Here is a 19,281-nt window from a genome sequence, read left to right on the forward strand (position 1 = left end):
AGTTGAAAATTAGACTGTATGATTGCACAACGATTGCTTATTTTGTTGCCTTTTATATCACATTCACTTTCTTGGTTGCTAAATTAATACATGGTTGCAAAACACCTCGCTCCAAGATTAATAACTTGATATTGCATGCTAATTGTGCACTTTTTTTCTCCTGAGAAATCTGATTATCTCATTGTCCTCCCCAAATCCTTTTGCAAAGTGCCATGGGAATAGATATTCTCTCTACTTTACAAAGATGACACTGAGCATTAGAGACAGTGTCAATGTCACCTGAGTAACTAGAACTTGAACAACAGGCCTGTTTGCCTGGTTTCTAGAAACGTGAACATGAAGTTTTAATAATACTAAGAGGCACATGTTTTTGTCTTTATAAAAGTATATTTATTATTGCTGTAAATTATGTCTATCTATTAGATAGATGAAAACTCTTTAGAAATGTCATATTTGAAATTACCAGTAGTGCGTGGTTTATAGGCCCTTAAGGAAATCACTTTTCCCCATTGTAATAATTTGAATTCCCTTGTCCATACCCCCTAACCTCCACTCTTCCACTTTGCCAACCCTTCCAGCAGCTTCACAGCATGCCCAGGTCTGCAGAGAGAAGAGGGGGAGAAACCATTTGTGTAAATCCTTCCTGCATTGCTCCCTCTTTCACATGGTGCTGCTAGGACTAGCCAGAGGTGTCTTTGGTTCCCCATCCGTCCGTTCCATCTTCTCCTGCTCAGGGACATCTTGCTTGCAAGGCCCCGTACCCAAGCCCTCGATGAAATGTGCAGAGTAGCCTGTTGGCCTGCAACGTAGGTGAACTTCTTTCAGATCTTTGCTCGTAGAAAGCCTCAACTTCACCTTCTACATTTAACCACCTTTCCTTCTTGAAATTAAGTGAGAAAGAAAAGCTGTCTGGCCTAGAAGTAAATCCGTTTTCAATTACAAGTTTACATTAGAGACATTTCCAAAATATCAAACACTGTGCTGGCTTCAGGGGCGTTGGAGCCTGTGGAGCATTAGAGGTGCGGAGGGAGAGCCAGGAGAATAGAAAGGAGAAGGTACAGGTTCGGGCATCCCAAGTTGAAATTAAGTGATCTCTAAAAGGATCACTGAACCCAAGATATACTTCAGGTGCAGTGCTTATGTGAAATGTTTTCCAAGTTCGTAGACAGCCAGTATTTGAATGAAACTTTAGAAACCGATCCATCTATAAACTGAAGATTTTAATGGAAACCAAGGAAGTGGCACTATGACTTTAAGAGCTGGGGCTTTCGAGGCATGGAACCCAGTTCAAGTCCCAGCTGTTTTTCTAACTAGACATGGGGACCTGGACAAGTTAGACAAGCTCCATAAATTTCATTTTTGCATCCATAAAATGATGGTAAAGGCACCTGTTATTACCCTATAGAATTGTTAGGAGAATTTGGTTATATAATGGATACAAGTGCATCTAAATGTATGAACATATAAGTCATAAATATTAACTTTTTGAGACAAATGTATGGTCACATAATCAAATGAAGCTGGACAGGTTGAGATCTAAACCCAAACTTTATTTCAGAGCATAACTTTTGATTCTGTGTTTTATGTCTTTTAAAATACATTGTAATTCTGTAGAGCTTTTTTCTAAAGGTATTTAGTGTGAAAGGTGATCATTGTGTGAGTCAAATTTTTTTTTTTATGTTGCCGTCCTCTTCTCCCTGGAAGACATGATGACATAGAGACAGACTCGTAGATACAGAGAACAGACTGACAGCTGTCAGAGGGGAGGGGACTTGGGAGACTGGGTGAAAAAGGTGAAGGGATTAATAAAAACAAAACAACAACAAAACACCTCACAGACACAGACTACAGTATGGTGATTTCCGGAGGGAAAGGGGGCTAGGGGAGAGACGCGAGGGTAAAGGGGGGATAAGTGGTGATGGAAGGAGACTTGACTTGGGAAGTGAACATACAATACAATATACAGGTGATGTGTTATAGACGTGTACACCTGCCAATGTCAGCCCAATAAATTCAATAAAAGTTTTTTTTTTTTAATCAATCCCCAGCCCTGATGTGAACATCACACACCCTAGCTTTCCCTAACAAATTGTCTTCTGCCTTTTTATATCAGTTACATGGGTCATTCACTTCGTGTTGTTGTTGTTTATCCTTACAAAAAGAATATTAGTAAACCAGAAACAGCCATTTTGTAAAACCTGCATAGCTAGACAGATTTGTGATCCTTATTAGGGTAATAATCCATCCGTTATGGAACTGGACCAATTTGTAAATTCAATTGATTAATCTAGCAGGAGAAAAAAAAAAAAAAAGGTCTTGACTTTTCCCATAGTAAGCATTTCCTCAAATGGTCATCATCCTAAAAAGATTTGGGAAAACTCATTTCTCTGCTATTCTTCCTCTCTTCACTCCACTCAGAAAGAAGGCTCAGTGTGTGTTAGAAAGACGAGTGAGAGTGGAGTTCAAGCTTTGGATGCTGTTGGGTCTGCTTGCTCCTGGAGGTTCCATATTTTTGACAGGGTTTAATGTTAAAACCTTTCGGTGACTGCAGAACATTTCTGATCCTCATTGATTAGTTTAGTAAACGCAGAACTATATTTGAATTATATTCTGCAATTTCACTTTATTATTTTCATCTTCTCTGATAAAATCTCCTGCTGATCCCTCTAACAATGTGTGACTGGAATAATAACTTCACATGTTGAAGAGTTTGTGCTGCAGCTGAGAGGCATGTAAATACAAGCTGCTTATTTGCAAGAAGCTTCCAGATTTGCAATATGATTGCTATGGAAACCACATAATGAAAACCTTATAACCATCTGTGTGGTTTGATGGATTTTACTGCATAGCTGAGCTGTTTTTGTTTACTGTTATTAAAGTGTTGAATGGAATATATTAACCCACAAATGTTGACTATTTGAGGTATTAATTAGTATTGTATAATGACATCATGCCTCAACACCAAAACAAAATATGTTGAATAATAAACCTAAATAAAACATGTGTTTCTATTTCTAATATGTTGTGAAGGTGATTGTTATCTAGAATTTTAGTCACTTGTCCTTATATGTATTTTTGAGTGGTGTTCTGTTAGTAAATGCATATAGTAGAATTTATTTTCATGATTTTTGAATCCATCTGTTCACTCAGTATTTATTGGACATCTCCCTTGTATCATATTCTATTCAAGATTCAATCTGAGATTTTTTATCCCTAAGATTAAAACACACACACACACACACACACACACACACACACACACAACAGATTTGATTTTGTTGTCGTTTACATGGAAGCTGTTTTATTGTTAGATCAAGATGAAATGAGTTGTTTAAACATTGTGAAGAAAAAAATTACTGTATGAAACACAGAAGGCTTTGACCTAAACATATCAGTCCTAGGTTCAAAGTGAAGTGTTTTTAATGAGCATCTGATCCTCTAAAATACTGCTTACTAAGCATCTCACATTGATTTCAATTTACATATTTATAGTAAATATTGATATTTAAGTAAATATTTTTAATATTATTCTGGTAATTTAAAAATACACTGTGTATATGATAGGCACTTAAATTTTACTAAAATAATAATACATTCATAGTAATAAATTCCAACTTGTTAACTTTGTTAAGAGCCAGGTTTTCATTTAATTATTATAATTACTTTCTGTGATCTCTCAACACTGACTTTGGGTGGTGAGTCTAAATCCCATAGTCTCTCGTTAAGAGCCAAGAATGCTGCTTCCAATATTGAGGGGGTTATGGCTTTTGATTGAAGACAAGTGCCCTTAACTATTTTTGAATTTACTTCTTAGTTATTGCATTTGTGACCAAATTGGAAGAGAGGGAGTGCTGGGGGAAGAGCAAGTGTGAAAAGTAAGGAAAGTTTTCTTTCACCTTCAAAAATATTCACTACCTGTAAAATGAGTAGGTTAGGCTAAATGACTCTAACTGTCCCTAATATCCTTAAAATTTGATGAAAACATTCCTAACACCCTAAGGTCCAGTGTGGTAACTAGTCCTTGAGGTTTGGCAAAAGTGAGAACTGTTGTTGGAGAAACTTTTTTTAGGTCTTTTATGTATTAACTAGAGGCTCAGTGCACGAAATTCATGCACTGGGGGGGGGGGGGTTGTCCCTCAACCCAGCCTGCACCCTCTCCAATCTGGGACTGCTGGCTCCCAACCGCTCACCTGCCTGCCTGCCTGCCTGCCTGCCTGAATGCCCCTAACCACTTCTGCCTGCCAGCGTGATCACCCCTTAACCACTCCCCTGCCAGCCTGATCGATGCCTAACTGTTCCCCTACCGGCCTGATCTCCCCCAACTGCCCTCCCCTGCCAGCCCATTTGCCCCCAACTGCCCTCCCCTGCTGGCCTGATCGCCCACAACTGCCCTCCCCTGTAGGTCATCTTGTGGCCACATGGGGCGGCCATCTTGTGTGTTGGAGTGATAGGCAATTTGCATACTGGTCATGACTAATTAGCATATCTGATCATGACCATGAGGGTGTCGTGACCAATTTGCATATTATCCTTTTATTAGTATAGAGTATTACTTGACTGAACAATATTAAATTGCCAATGTTAAGTTCAACTTACTATGTATAAGGTACCAAATATTTCCAGCTGTTCCTTATGTTGGAGCTTTTATTATTTTGTTTGAACTGAGTTACAAAAATTCAAAACAGTTGTAGTTGTCTTATAAGCACAGCAGTTCCCAACCTTGATTTAAATGTTGATTTTTATTAATCACCACTTTAAAATTTGCATGCATCTTCTACATTTACATGTGCCATCCTGACCCTTCTACCCACCTCTCCAGTCGCCCCTGGCCATTTCCTCTGGGTCACCCCACCGGCATATTCAATCTCTCATGTCAGAAACACAACTCCTTGTGTTTCCTCAGCAAAATAGCTTAGCTCAGCTATTCTCCTTTTAGTAATGATGTTGCATTTCTCAGTTCACTCAGCTCAGAGCCTCAGCCATCCTCGGTTGCTCTCTTTGCCCCGTTAGCCCTCCACCTCCAGTCAGGCTCAAAGCTTATCAATCCCAGTTCCTTTACCCCTCACGACCATCTCCTCTCCATTTCCTCTGCCCCTCCAGTTCAGCACTTCCTTCCCCTCAGCCAGACTCGGAGCATCTCTCCCCTCCCACCCCTCCTCCAGAACCTAACACAGTGGGATCAGATGACCATTCCTGAAGCATAACTTCAGTCCTGTCCTTTCTTTGCTCAAAAATCTTCTGGGGCTCATATCGCCCACCAAGGACAAGTCTGAAGTCCACAGCAGAATGTTCACGGCCCTTCAGCGATTGGCCCAAACTCCCCGCGTTGTCTCCCATCGACCCTCTCCCTCTGAGTGCCATGTTCTTCGGCTAAAATGAATATGATGGTGTCTTGTTCTTTTGTTTATGTCTTTCTGTCTGGAAATTTTCTCCTTCCTGTCTCTCATTCAGATTCTCTCCTTCGCTCAGAGCCTTCATGGTATTGCCCCATGAGGCGCTTTCTTCTCTGCCCTCCTTCATGCCTGGGCCTCACATGTCAGGTTGTATGCCCCATCCCATTTCCCTTTAGGTTCTGTCTTCTGACCCTCTAGGTCAGCGGTTCTCAATCTGTGGGTTGTGACCCCTTTGGCAGTCGAACGACCCTTTCACAGGGGTTGCCTAAGACCATCCTGCATATCAGATATTTACATTATGATTCATAACAGTAGCAACATTACAGTTATGAAGTAGCAATGAAAATAATTTTATGGTTGGGTCACAGCATGAGGAACTATATTTAAAGGGCCAGAAGGTTGAGAACCACTGCTCTAGGTTGTCAGCTTCCTCAAGGCAGATGCTCCCTACGTCCTTGCCTCCCTGGCAGAATCTGTCTCTTGCATGTGGTTAATACTCAAGGAAGAGTTATTGGTTGAATTATTTAATAGTCATAATAGTTATATTTCTATATTTTGCATATTTTTCTTTAAAGTTTTGGATTTTTTTTCTGTGAAGTTATGATTCTTTTTGAACCCACTTTTTCTTTTGCATGCCATTTCATTCATATGCCCTGCCTTAAATATTTCTAAGCTGTATATAAATCCTTAGGTGAGGAAAGTGGTAATGTAATAAACACTTCTTTGATGTAAAGGCACTAAATAGTCTGTTGACTCTGTTAAAAACTGTTCTTGTTTCATCTTACCATATTCCTTCCTATAACTGGAGAACATGTGGTGGGAGAGTGTGGGAATAGGTAAGGCCCTTGATATGTGCATGATAAGGAACATGGACTTTATGATCATAATCCTAAGTTTGAATAACAAAAATTAGAAATTGCTTTACCTTTTCCAGTCTCAGTTTAGTCACCTGAAAAATGAGGATTGAAGAAGTATTTATCTATGAAATCTTTCATGTGCTGTAGTGTATGACACAAAGCAGGTTCCTGGTATAATTGGGGGCCTTGACGGGTAAGGATCCTTCTAGTGTTGTTCTCTGAGATCCAGTGAGAAGACCTATGAAGTCTGTGATACTCAGTAAATGGTTTTTACATCACACATTTCTCTCTGCTACAATGATGTTTTAGGGACCATGGTTTTATCTGTGCTTCTCCTGCCCCAGTTTAATGTGGTCTGTGTAGTACTGGGTATCATTTTACTGGATGTCAGGGCTTTTCTGGATCTGAGATCATCCCAGATGAGTTTCTATAAGTATTTAAAACAATGAAGCACTGGTACATATCTCATATTCTATTAAGCCAACCGGTAAGGTTGCTATTTGGAGGTTTATTGGTTCAGCTTTAGATTATTGAAAAAGGAATGTGAATGTGGAATGATTTCCTTCTCTGAAAAGGAATCTTTGTGTTATAAACTTTTAATTTTGCTCTTCAGATGGGGTGCATCCTGTACTGTTATCCCGAGAAAACCCTTCAGTGAGCCGTTTATGTTGTTTATTTACAGACGAGGAAGAGGACGCTGCGCCCGGGAAAGTGGAGGAGCAGAGGAAGATGAGTCAGGACAGCGGTCATCACAGCACAGGTACTGGCCGCGGAGCCTCCCGAGGACGCTTGTCTGGGTTGTGTTCACTTTCTCGCCGCTCCGAAGGCGTTCACACAGCTCCCCAAGCTGTGCTCCTTCGGTCTGGATATCTTATGGCTGAGAAGCTGCTTAGCCCCATTTAGGATGCGTGAAAACCACTTGAGAAGGATTTATAAAGTAAGCCAATTTATACAAGGTATTCCTTCCTGAATTACTCTGTAATGACTCAATTAGCTTTCATTTCTGCACAAAGGAGATTTAGTTGCATAAATTAGCTTATCATCATTGAGGAAGTGTCACTGCTAAAGGACAGCTTATAGATACAACATGCAGTTGCTGTCAAACCTATAAGAATGTAATATAGACATCTGTGTATACTTTGTGCCTGAGCAGAACAGACTTCTGCCATTCAGAGACTAACAGGGGACAACAAGTTGCCCAGGGGACTGGCAATGTAGACATCTCTGAAAAGGTCAACTTGACACAGGCTCTGACAATCGACCCGCAGCTCTGTCTTCTTTGATAAAAATCAGATAAACTTAAGACCGCTAATTGATCTGCAGCCTGTTTAAATGTTGGCCATGCATATCTTCATTGCATATGATTAACACGGAAAGCGAACGAACTGGGTAAGAAATGCCAGGGTCCAGTGACAGCAGCTTAAAAACCCCAAAAGGACACCGGTGGCCGACAGGTCTGGGGAGGAGGGCCCCCTTATCCATGTCCACTTGCCACGGCGCCCCGAGCACTAATTATGGCCGAGGCTGGAAAAATAACCACACGTGCTGTGCAGAGAACCACGTGATACGGGCAGCTGCTCTTGCTGTTTGTTATTTCCAAACAGCGGGAGATAAACCCTGTCTGTGGCGCAAGCATGAGGTGAGTTTTGATAAGCCAGCAATTATTTTACACGACAGAAGAGAAGGACAGCATCTTATCAGGACTTCAGCCTCTTCATAGCCACATGTCAGCGGGGCGAGGCCTGCCCTGTCGTCCCATGTCCGGTGAGAGCTGTAGTTGGGGTCACCTTCTCCTCTCCGATCCGTCCATACATCACTCTTTCAAGCTGTCACAGGCAGGGTGGACAAGGAGTGTGTGTTCAGGAAGTCGCTCTCCAGAGTCCTTCCGACGGCGACATGTGGAAAGGAAACGCGGCCTGGTTTCCGGCCCCGGCAGGAAGGCAGGAGCAGGTTGCTGCGGAAGGTTGGGGTTTGCTTTTGTCAGAAAGGAAGTGAGGCCGGAGTCAGGAGCTGTTAGCACTCAGGCCCCGTGAAGCGCAGCCATAAAACACAGGCGGGGTGCAGCCTTGAGGACCCCGCTCAATAGTCATTTAAGGGGATATGTTTTATTATGTGTCACAAGGCCTCCGCCGAAAGCATGTCGCTTCCTTTTTAAAGATTTCAATGCAGGTGTAGAATGAAGACACATATAGCTGTTCTTTCCACAAAGATACGTATTTTGGCTTAAAGCACTTGTGTTTTTCAAAAGCCTTGGGTAGTAACTATCTCCCAAATGTTTGCCTCTGAGGGAAGGGGGAAAAAATCAGGCTTTCCTCTGAGGAATGCATTCAGTAGGTCCAGTTCCTCGTGCAATCGCCATAAATTAGCACTGCAATAATTCTTATCTCTGGTGACATGAAATTCTTTTCAAGCAACAGTTTCCATGCTTTCGCGTCGCGGCGACCTTTGCTCTCCGAGGCTGGCTAGGAGGTAACCCTAGAAGTTTGTTTGCCATGCAGGGCAGCGAGCTGACAGGGCATTACTGTCTTGTTGCACACCGCATGATGTGAACTTCTAACCTTGCTCAAGAATGTTACATATTTCTCACATTGACTGATTTTACTAAAAAATCAGACTAATGTAAAATACGTAAGTGAAAACAAAATTAATCACAGATTCCTTACGAGTTCTTTCATGTTCATGCTTCTGTATCTTGCTTATGTTATACATATCCTAAAGATTCCATTTTTTTGAACAATATGCTTACCTTTCTAAAGTTGTTTTTTTAACTTATACCACTAAAGGAGAGATTCTACATTATTTTATTATTGCATATTTCATCCATTGTCATCACGTTTAAAACCTTTTCATTTTTCGCAAAAGTATCTCCAACGTTTAGTTTGTAAGTTTCATAATAATTTTGCTCTTAATACCCAATGACCTGTTTTTGTATTTTTGAAAAAGCAGGAGCAAGTATATTGTTTAAATCTGTCACAGGCTGGCTAATTTAGATTGTTTTTTTCTTTCTTTTTTAACCATTCATGCCTCTCAGGACAAGAAGCATAAATAATGAGATGATTTTTTTTTTTTTTTGTAATTTTGAAAACATAGATCATGATGTGGATGGAATAGAAAAACCAATCCGTGCGGTAAAGACAGCTAAACAGATTGTATTCTGAATGTATGCCTATCTGTGGTTTATGACATGATGCTTCACCCCGTGTCCTGTTGTTTTTTAAAAAACATACTTTCCCTGGATGCGTTTTCCGAGTGTAGGTGAGCAGGGTTACTTCCGTGAGCCCACGGTGCTTCTGAGGCCACGTCCAGGCACAATTTCTTGGTGTCTGTTTAGCCACAATGAAAATTTTAAAAAGTAAACCAGAGCAGCAAGGAGCAAGACCAGCCCTAATTTTATGTCCAGAATTGATACCGAGGATCTGCGCGTTACTTTCCGGAGGAGACCCAGGCGAAGCAGCACCCGCTGCCTGGTGTCTCCCCAGCGGCGATGCTGCTGTATAGCTCGTCCGGCTGACATAGAGAGAATGGTAAAGTGTAGGCCCCGGCAGCACGTGACACAAACAGCTTATTATTCCTCAACGGAGCTCACATATGGGACCCAGAAATGAGGCTGGTCTTTGGGTAACATCATCATCAAGGTTACGGAGAGCGCGGAGGAAAACGCATCTTTTCCCGGCACCTCCCGCCGCTAGCGCCGCCGCCGCCTCCACGGCAGTGAGAGTTAATGAAATGCTCTTGATGCACATCTAGGGAGAGATGCATCTTGCACGCGGTGGGGGGCTCCGTGCCCCTCCTGTGCTCCTGCAACTCCCATTAGTGTTAATGGGAGTTTCACCAAGCGCATCGAGAGGAAGAGAGACCCCAAAGTGATAAGGATTATTATGCATTAGAAATGATCATATACTTTTCTTCTTCCTTCCTTCCTTCCCCCCACCTTTAGAAAATCTATCGAATGAGAAACTGTTGTGAGAGAGTCTGAAAAAGGGAAGAGCAGGCAGCGGGCTAGACAGCTGGGGAAGCTGCTGGGATGCCCCGGCCAAGCCACCACTTCTACTCTAGTTTTTAGCCCAAGTTTCGTTTCTTCAGCCTTTTTGGATCAAGCCTAAGGCTGAGCAGCATGGGTAACACACAGGAGCCTCAACTATTTAGATCCTCTTGCCTCCTGGCCAGTGACGGTGGGGGAGGGCCATGCATGTGAAATGATGTCATCCTCTCTCTGCTCTAATTCCTGGACTTTTAAACTGACACTGACGGACTGCATGGGGCGCAACATTTGACCCATTTAGCAGTTGATTTAATCTGACTAGGATGTTTCAGCTTCTAAATCTCTATTTGTCTAAATAAGTGGTTTTTAAAGGAAATCAGTCACTTTATTATTAAGTAATTTTTTTCTAAAAAAAAAAAAATTGACAATGTTTGGAGTGATCTGTCCAGCCAGAGTGACCTCTAGTGTCCATTTATGGAATTTACTTCCGATACGCTTTAGGGGGGAATGTAATGAAGGCGGACACTGCATTGTCAGTTCTTGGTTGGATTCCCAGGCTTGTGCCCATCCCTGCTGGTAGCCGTGATGGGTGCTCACATGCTAGAGCGGAGAGGTCGACAAGGTTCGTCTCTCTCTGCCGCCCTCCCCCCCCCCCTCGCTGCCTCCCCCCGCCCATCCCCTCCTCCCCTCCCTCTCTTTGTTTTAATTCTTAGAAAACGAGAGAGAAAAATGCATAGGAGGGTTTTACTAGGTTGTGTATTCTAGTCCTTGTTTATTTCCTTAAAAGTTTAATTGAAAAGTAGCATCTTACTTCCTAATATTCAGACCCCTGTTGTTCAAATCTTCTCCTTGGCTTTAAAAAATATTTCCACTATTAAAGAGAATTTTAAAAATTTCGAATGAACATAGCACTTTGTACATATCACCAACCATGTGTCATAAGACGAACGCCCTAATGACATGCTAATGTGCCTAGTTGTGTTGGAATTGCCAGCGCGCCTGCTGGTTGAGAGCCATCTAACAAAACTAGGATGACAACCCCGATCCAGCATGTGTCTCCACAGTTATCCCCTCAGAATTCAAAGATGACACTCAGTGATGGAAGCTGGCAGCCCGTATATGTTCTGCCTGGTTAGTGAATACACGGACATCTTAGTGATATCACTTGCATTCTCTTTGCTTGCATTCTTTTTGCGTTAACTCATCAAAACTCAATTATCATGAAATTAAAAACAGGAAGCGGTTCTCTGTGTAACAAAAGCACCCAGTGTACTTCACTCTGTGCTGTGTTTCAGGAGCGCCACATTGTATAAGTGACAAAGCATTTATTACCCGGTTTATTGTGGTATTACAGAGCGGAGAGCGCTAAATAATCAATCAGTTAATGGTCTGTATGGCAGCTTGAGCACATCACATCCATTGTGCTTATGCTGTTAGAAGGATGAGCTGATAACGCCAGTGTATGTTGCATGTTTATTCAGAGCCTAATGTCCTAAACTAGGGCTGACAGGCGTCTTGAGAAATGCAGCTTCAGCACTGACAATGTCTAAGTTGCTAAAATATTTGTAAAATAACTTTGAGAGGCTTTGGGTCCCCAAGTCCCCAAAGAGAAGAGCTGGAGTTACCCTTCGTATTATTTCCACTTTATCCTTTTTCTGAAACGAGCTTTCGGTTTTAGGATTTTTAAAAAAGCGTCCCCTAGCTCGGGTTAGATTCGCACCTGTTATCATCGGTTGTCTGAAGTGCCCCGACTCCGGAAAGGCGGTTACTTCGCACACAGTGTGTCTCTCGCGGCTCGTGGCTGTTGCTCTCATCTTCAAAGCATGTTGCCAGGGGCTGAGGTTCGTCTGTAAAACAAGTGGGAGTAACTTTTAGGTGCTGGTTTGACGAGAAAACAGTGCAATTACAGGTTTTAGGGGAACAACAAAAGGAGAGAAAGAGAAAAAACAGACATTCAACATCAGGTCTTTTGGAAAATGATCCTTAGTTAGATGACAGTAGAAGTAGGATTCTTGTATGGAGGGAATAAAAGCTTTCTCTGAGTCAGGAGTGAATTTTTTAGAATATTGAGATGGTTTGGGGTGGCCCCTTCCTTTCTCTTGGTTCATTTTTGAATGAGGGCCCACTGCACGAAAGCCCTAACTCATGTTTTCTCTCTCTTCTTCCCAGGAGACAAAAGCACCGATTATGCTAACTTTTACCAGGGTTTGTGGGACTGCACAGGGGCTCTTTCGGACGAGTTGTCATTTAAACGTGGGGATGTGATTTACATTCTGAGCAAGGTAAGCAGACACCCGAGAATGGCAGCTGTAAAGGGTGACTACACAACTAGGTTGTTACGCCTTTGGATCGCAACCCTGGGGAAAGTGCCAATCGGAATTCTTCTAGGTCCTTGTTAACAATCGGGAGTTCACAATAATTAATTATTTTGTCAAGTGAAATATAATCAAAATTTAAACACAATCAGATAACAGGATTCAACTTAGCAGTGTGTTTACCTATCACTTGAGCCTTTGGCTCCCATCCACACTGCCTTCTCCAGAAACAATATACTTATGTGCAAGTTAACATTGTAAGGTATTAGGTTATTTATTATGTCTCTCTTTCCTCTTCCTCTTTATTCTTCTGTGTGCTTATTCTGATTTTGCCTGCCATTCACTACTGGAAACACCGTGTTTATAGAATAAGCTTTTCATCTTTATGTAAATACGTGGGGTGTTCCGACAATTTAAGAGCAATGCTTTTCTACTCAGACGGGTTTAGGTAATTCCTTTTTAAGTTTAACATAATTGTATTTGTAAACATAATAGCAAAGTACGTTGCATGAACTCATCTTTGCATATGAAAAATCATGTCTGTGCCTCTTTAAGATACTGGATTATTCAAAATCTTTCTGTCCTTCAATCTAAAAGTTTCTTTTTGTGATTACACTTCTGATGACGTGAGTGAACCCCCTTAATCTTCATATTTTAACTTTCCCTACTGTTTCGTGGGGGTTAAAAAATACCCCCTTCAGTCTCCTTTATGAGGCGATTTTAGAAACAAATGACACATGGAAACTATAAGTATGAAAATGTTGTATAATACATAAGTCTAGGAGTTTAATGTGGTTTCTTGATTAGAGAAATCTTTTGGACTTTTCAGAAAGATGCTATGATTGTTAGATACAGAAGAGAATTTTAACATTTGTTGGCTGGTGCATAAAACCATAGCAGAGAGTCAGAACGATTGAGCGAGGGATCTTAGGGGTCATCTATCTGTTTGTGGTTTTTACAGGTAAGGGACTTGGGTCAAGAGAGTGCCAGAGCCTGTACTTCACAAAGCATCTTGACTTCCAGATCAGGGCTCTCTGCTGTTTTCATCTTGTGCTTATATCTTCCTTCCTTCTTCCATCCCTCTCTCTTTTTTCCTCCTCCCTCCCTCTCTCTCCCCCTTCTTTTCATCCTTGTGTTTAATTTGAAACCATCATAAAGTACCTATAATGGGCCAGGTCCCATTCTAAGCACCAGGAATGCAAAAGAAATACGATATGACCACTTGTAGATTATTGGGGAAATATTTGGTGAGTAAATACATATAGCCAACCGTGATAATTGCTGGTTGAGGTGCCCAAAGCTAAGAGTTATATTTTATTTCTCAGTCCTCTGCTCATTAGTGTGAGATTTTTAAATATATATTTTTGAAAGATACTTTCAGTTCTGGGAAGCTCTGGATGGCCATATCACAACTCTCGCCTTCAGCCTATTATTAAGCACTTGATTGCCTGAGTTAAGACAACAGTTTTTTGAGTTAAGTACTTAATATAGGAACCAAACTGATTAGTTTCAGTTCTTTTAAAAAATGTATATTTTTATTGATTTCAGAGAGGAAAGGAGAGGGAGAGAGAGATAGAAACAGCAATGATGAGAGAGAATCATTGATCGGCTGCCTCCTGCATGCCCCACACTGGCGATCGAGCCCACAACCTGGTCATGTGCCCTGACTGGGAATCGAACCGTGACCTCCTGGTTCATAGGTTGCCACTCAACCACTGAGCCACACCGGCCAGGCTAGTTTCAGTTCTTGACAAACTTCCTTGGCATCATTCCTCAAATTTACTTAGCTCACAGCTTCTTTCACCTAATTTAGCTGCAATTGTGTATAAAATTAAAAGGTTGACTAGCTTTCACTTGGACTCTCATATTAGAGGAGCAAATGGCAGATGCCCATTATATTCCTACTAGAGGCCCAATGCACGAAATTCATGCAAGAGTAGGCCTTCCTTCCCCCGGCTGCCGGCACCAGCTTCCCTCTGGCACCCGGGACCCGGGCTTCCCTCTGGCCACCAGCAGGCGCCTGGGACCCAGGCTTCCCTTGCAGCGCCGGCTTCGTCCGGAAGGATGTCTGGTCTAATTAGCATATTACACTTTTATTATTATAGATGGTAAAATGTGAAACTCATGAAGCCCAGGTGGGTCTGTTCTTAAAGTCGTCTCCCTGAACCAGGTTGTCTTTGTTGCTGAAAGCCTGGGAGTACCAGCCTCCAGGAGGGGCTGTGAAGCAGGCAGCATCTCCATGGGCAGGTCTCAGCCCTCCCATTGCCTTCAAAACCATTTCCTGTTGATATGAAATTAAAAAGATAATCATATATGTGTGCTACACTTCTAGCATTCCCGGGGAGGTAATTCCAGTACTCCCAAAACTGTTTTGTGGAGATTGTAATTTTGTCTGTGAAGCCTGATCGTAGAGCCCAGGTTAGTGGTGGTCCGGCATAGGGGCTATTACACACATCACCACCATCGGCTGAGTGGCTGTCCATATTTACCCAGCTGTGCACCTAGTGGAATCTACCAGAGGTATCTCAGTGAGGGTGAGCATAAAGGACACTTAGCTCTCCCTCTAAGGAATTTGGACTAATTCTGGGCCCTTGATGGGTGTTCGGGAAGTTGGTTGTCTGGTTGCTTTAAGGGTGAGTATATGTTTGTGAAGAATGACTCTTCCACTTTGCTTTGGGCAAGTTCAGATTGGAATCTCTGGAGACTAAATTTTTATTTGGCTTGGCCTTCCAGTTTTTATCAAAACTTGGCAAACATAGACCATAAGTGAATATCATAAGTTCACTTAATATATGAATGATGACAGCAATTTAAATTCTTGGCATTACTGTAAATTCAGAACTCAAGGCCCTTAGTAGGAGAGGGTGAAAAATTGCTCAAAGGGGTTTGTTTCTAGATCAAAGTAGAGCTGATCACATGTATATTGATAGATTTTTTAAAATTAGAATTAGTATAGAAATCACTAGCATTGTTATATGCCTAGAAACTTGTTTAGTTTTTCTCAGAGTTATATTTAGATGTCCTGATGATGGAATGCAATGTTGCTGTTTTTAATCTATTTGTTACACCATCTAGTGGCTCAGAATGAGTGGTGCAGGTAATTGCAGCTAATGTGCACAATCAAAATGATGTCATAAATCCAACTTTAAATCCAGCCATGGGCTATTACTTTCGTATCTCATGTCAATAAAATATTAGCATTAATCATGAAATTTTTTCATCATTCTGAATTAAATGTAAAAATTGTACACATAAGGAAAAATACATTTTAAGGAGTCTAACACAATATTTATGGAGACATAGAAAATGTATACTTTATAAAGAAATTAAAGCCACAATTTTTCTAATAACACCCTTTAAAAGATTTTAAAGATACATAACTTGCTTTTAATAATTAACTGATGTATAATTTGCAACATTTAATTATCTCTGTTTGCCTTGCCTTCTGGAAGGTTGTGAGTTCTGAAAATACTTTTGTAAAAAAAGGCAACACAAGATAGTTTAAGAAAAATGTATTCTTTCCATATAAATAAACATTTAAATGAATCATGAAACAAAATGGCACACATTATAATAAAGAGTGTTTTAATTTTGTAAGTGTAGTGACAGAAAAAGTCCTAACTGGTTTGCGATTAGGCTGTCTTCATTGAAATTCACTACAGAGATGTGGTTTCATTTTTAAGTGCAGCCTTCTTCTGTCTTTGCAAGGAAGCCGTGATGGGTGTCAGCTGTGCTCCGTCAGCCTGGGGCTGATTTATTTCTTTGGGGCCTCTTCTGAGAGTTGTACACATCTTAGCCTTCCTTTTTAAATTTTTGGTGAAAATCAAATGCTGCAGTAAAGGAAGAAGAGTAGGCAGATACCCCGTTCTCCCCCTTTGCCTTTTTAACATTTTCCAACAGCAGCTGTCACATGATCCCTGGCTGCGCTAGCTCCTCCTTCCAAGAGTCCCGCATTTTCTTAGCTTTAACCTTTGAACCTCGCTAATAATAAATCTAAATACTGCTTGCCTAAAAAAGCGAGCCGGTCATAGCGTTTCGCGTACAGTTCTTTTCATAAGGGTTGCTGCTGGGGTTTTTTATGTGTTAAAATAAATACTTTATATATTTCAATAGTTCAGTGGAGATTTAGAAATCCCCCCTACCCCCAAATAGAGCACTTTTTCTGGGGTGAATAAAACTGGGATTTGTCATTTTAATGACAACTGCCTTGTTAGTGAATGAACTCTGAAACAAGGCCTGGTTTCAGATTCATCTGATAGGGGGGAAAAATCATTTTTGAGTAGAAAATCTTTTAATTTTTTTAAGGAATTGGGTTGTTTAAAATCATGCTAAATTCTCTTACCAGTTTTGCACTTCGATTGTATTACCACCTTCAACATGGACATCTTCTCATCCTTCATAGCATTTCCCTAGAACTGTGTTTGTGAAATTTTATGATTTTAATAGCAGGATCCAGGGTAGATAGCTATAGGCATGTTCGTGGCCCTGCATACCTCTCTGGTATGCTATTCTACTTGCTGTTCTGGATTTTACATCCTCCCTTAGTTTATCTTTCAATCTGTGCTCATCGGTAAATTGCTAACCACATTCCTATTCTTACTTTTAAAGCAATAAATTAGCTTTAGAGACCTAATGACAGGAGAGCTACGCTTCAGCAGGAAGGAGGCATGAACTTCGTCTGGCATTAGCAGGAAAGCACGAGAGTCAGGAGTCCTGGAATATTTTATCTAGTCGAGGGCATGTGACTTGAGCTTTGCAGCTTTTTGAAAAATGTTTTATGAAGTCAGAGACAGGAAATGGAGGGTTGACACTGTTCACTAATGTACAGTAAAAGAGCTTCTAAAATTTTTGTTGTCATTGTTATTTTTTAGTGTGCCTTGGTCGGAATTCCAAGCATTGATGCTTTTCCCATTTGTTTGTGACTTTTTCCAAGGACTGGCGAATTGGGATCGTTTGCTTCTCATTGTGAAAATGTCAAGATTCAGTCACTTAGAGCTTGTCTTGGCTCCAAACCTACCGGGAAAGTAAAATAAAAGGAGAGTCTTACTGAGCTCTCCTGGCAGAGGGCGACACCGGGTTACTTTTCAGCTTCGTTTTTCCTCTGTGACCATCTGACCCACTGGCCACAAATAGCATAGCCGCCCACTGAGGGGTAACCAGGACACCTCCATGTAGGACACAGCGCTGGCCGCAGGCTGCTCCCTTGCAGCCTTTCGGAAGGAGAGGGAGAACAGAGTGTCATGGTACTTGTAGCTGCCATTGTTGGGGTGTGGTGGCATCTAGTTCCTGTGCTGCCAATAGGGAGGTTGCCCTCTGGGGCCCAGTGAGGCATGGGCCATGCAGACCTGCTGGCTCACACCCACCTCTGCCGAGGAGAGATGGGCAGTCTGTGGAGACAGCACCACGCCAGTCAGATGGCCTGGTTCCCTCCTGGGACCCCTCTCATCCCCTAGCAAACAGCATGCGCGAGTGCTTCCCTCTTTTCTCTTGCGTACAGTGGAGGGCCTGGTCCAGGACCGTGCTGACAGGTGAAGGGGGACGGTGTGCAGGAAGGCAGCTGGCAGGCTGAGCCCCTGCAGTGGCTGAGAGGTGGAGGAGAAACCAGAGGTGGTGTCAGAGAGGCCGGGGAGCTGCTGGTCACAGGGCCTACCAGTATGTGATTGAATTCTGTAAGGAAAGAGCAAGCGTTTGCCACAAGCAAAACAAGAAAAACGCCTAAAAAAAACCACTCTGCTGATCATTTTTAAAAATCCTAAATTAAAAAATCCATAATCACTTATGCCCTCCACCGCCTCCCCCCCCCCCAAAAAAAATTAGGAACCCCCTCCACGTATAGGTGGCACATTATTTCTCCTTTGAGATGTCTCCCTGCTCATTCCTTTAAAGGTCAGATTCCCTTCGGCCGAGCAGGACAGAGAGCTCCCATGACAATCGGACTGCCTTAGATTGCTCTAGAAAATACTCTATTTTTTGTTGCCCTGGTTTTTGCTACAGCAATTAATAGGGAGGGAGAGGGAAGAAATGGATCAAAATAGGGCCAGAGACATGGATACATGGAAGGGAGGAGGTGGGGGGATGGGAAGAGATTAACCAAAGAACTTATATGCATATATGCATCTTCCATGGACGCAGACAGTAGTGTGATGTGATGAAGGGGTGGGGCAGGGGTTGGGTGGAGGGGGGCAAAGGAGGGAAGTGGCTACTTAAAAATATTACAGCATCTGTAATACTGTCAACAATACAAATTTTAAAAAGAAAAAGTATCTGTTGCATACCTACAATATGCTACTCTAGGCACGCAATATGCTTTCGCTTGTCTGGTTCCTAAGCTAACCCAGTGAAGTATGTGGTGCAATTGGGCAGATGAGGAAGCCGATGCTCAGTAGGGTCACTATGCAAATTGCCTGAGGACACCGGCTAGCAAGCAGTTTCTCCTGGAATCAGCGCAGATCTGGCCCTAAAGCCTTTCTCTGTCTGCTTCATACCTACGTGGGCCATGACTGGGGGTCTCTCTCTCTCTCTCTCTCTCTCTCTCTCTCTCTCTCTCTCTCTCTCTCTCTCTCTCTCTCTCAGCTCTGAACTTGAAGTAGACAGTGTGTCCTAAGTTTTTGTATCTCCAATACCTAACATATGGCAGATAGATGTTTAATATGTTATGAAAATGCAGTTAAAATGGGAAATAATACTGAACTTATTAAAAAGAATTAGAATCAGAGAATTAGCAGAACCTTAGT

General features: G+C 41.9%; 1 protein-coding gene across 7 annotated transcripts in view; it reads left to right on the forward strand.

The window, feature by feature from the left end:
• The window catches only part of SKAP2 (src kinase associated phosphoprotein 2), a 151,181-nt gene that overhangs the window by 122,936 nt on the left and 8,964 nt on the right, over nt 1-19,281 (forward strand). For 4 of the 7 annotated variants that reach the window (XM_036327816.1, XM_036327815.1, XM_036327817.1 and 1 more), the window contains exons 10-11: nt 6,933-7,010; nt 12,402-12,514. In XM_036327816.1, the coding sequence (XP_036183709.1) occupies nt 6,933-7,010; nt 12,402-12,514 (191 nt within the window). Of the gene's footprint in view, nt 1-6,932; nt 7,011-11,910; nt 12,074-12,401; nt 12,515-19,281 lie in introns of all 7 variants that reach the window. The other 3 variants (XR_004970844.1, XR_004970842.1, XR_004970843.1) reach the window with 1 other exon arrangement.

Source organism: Myotis myotis, unplaced genomic scaffold (genome assembly GCF_014108235.1).
Source record: "Myotis myotis isolate mMyoMyo1 unplaced genomic scaffold, mMyoMyo1.p scaffold_m19_p_11, whole genome shotgun sequence".
Lineage (NCBI taxonomy): Eukaryota > Metazoa > Chordata > Mammalia > Chiroptera > Vespertilionidae > Myotis > Myotis myotis.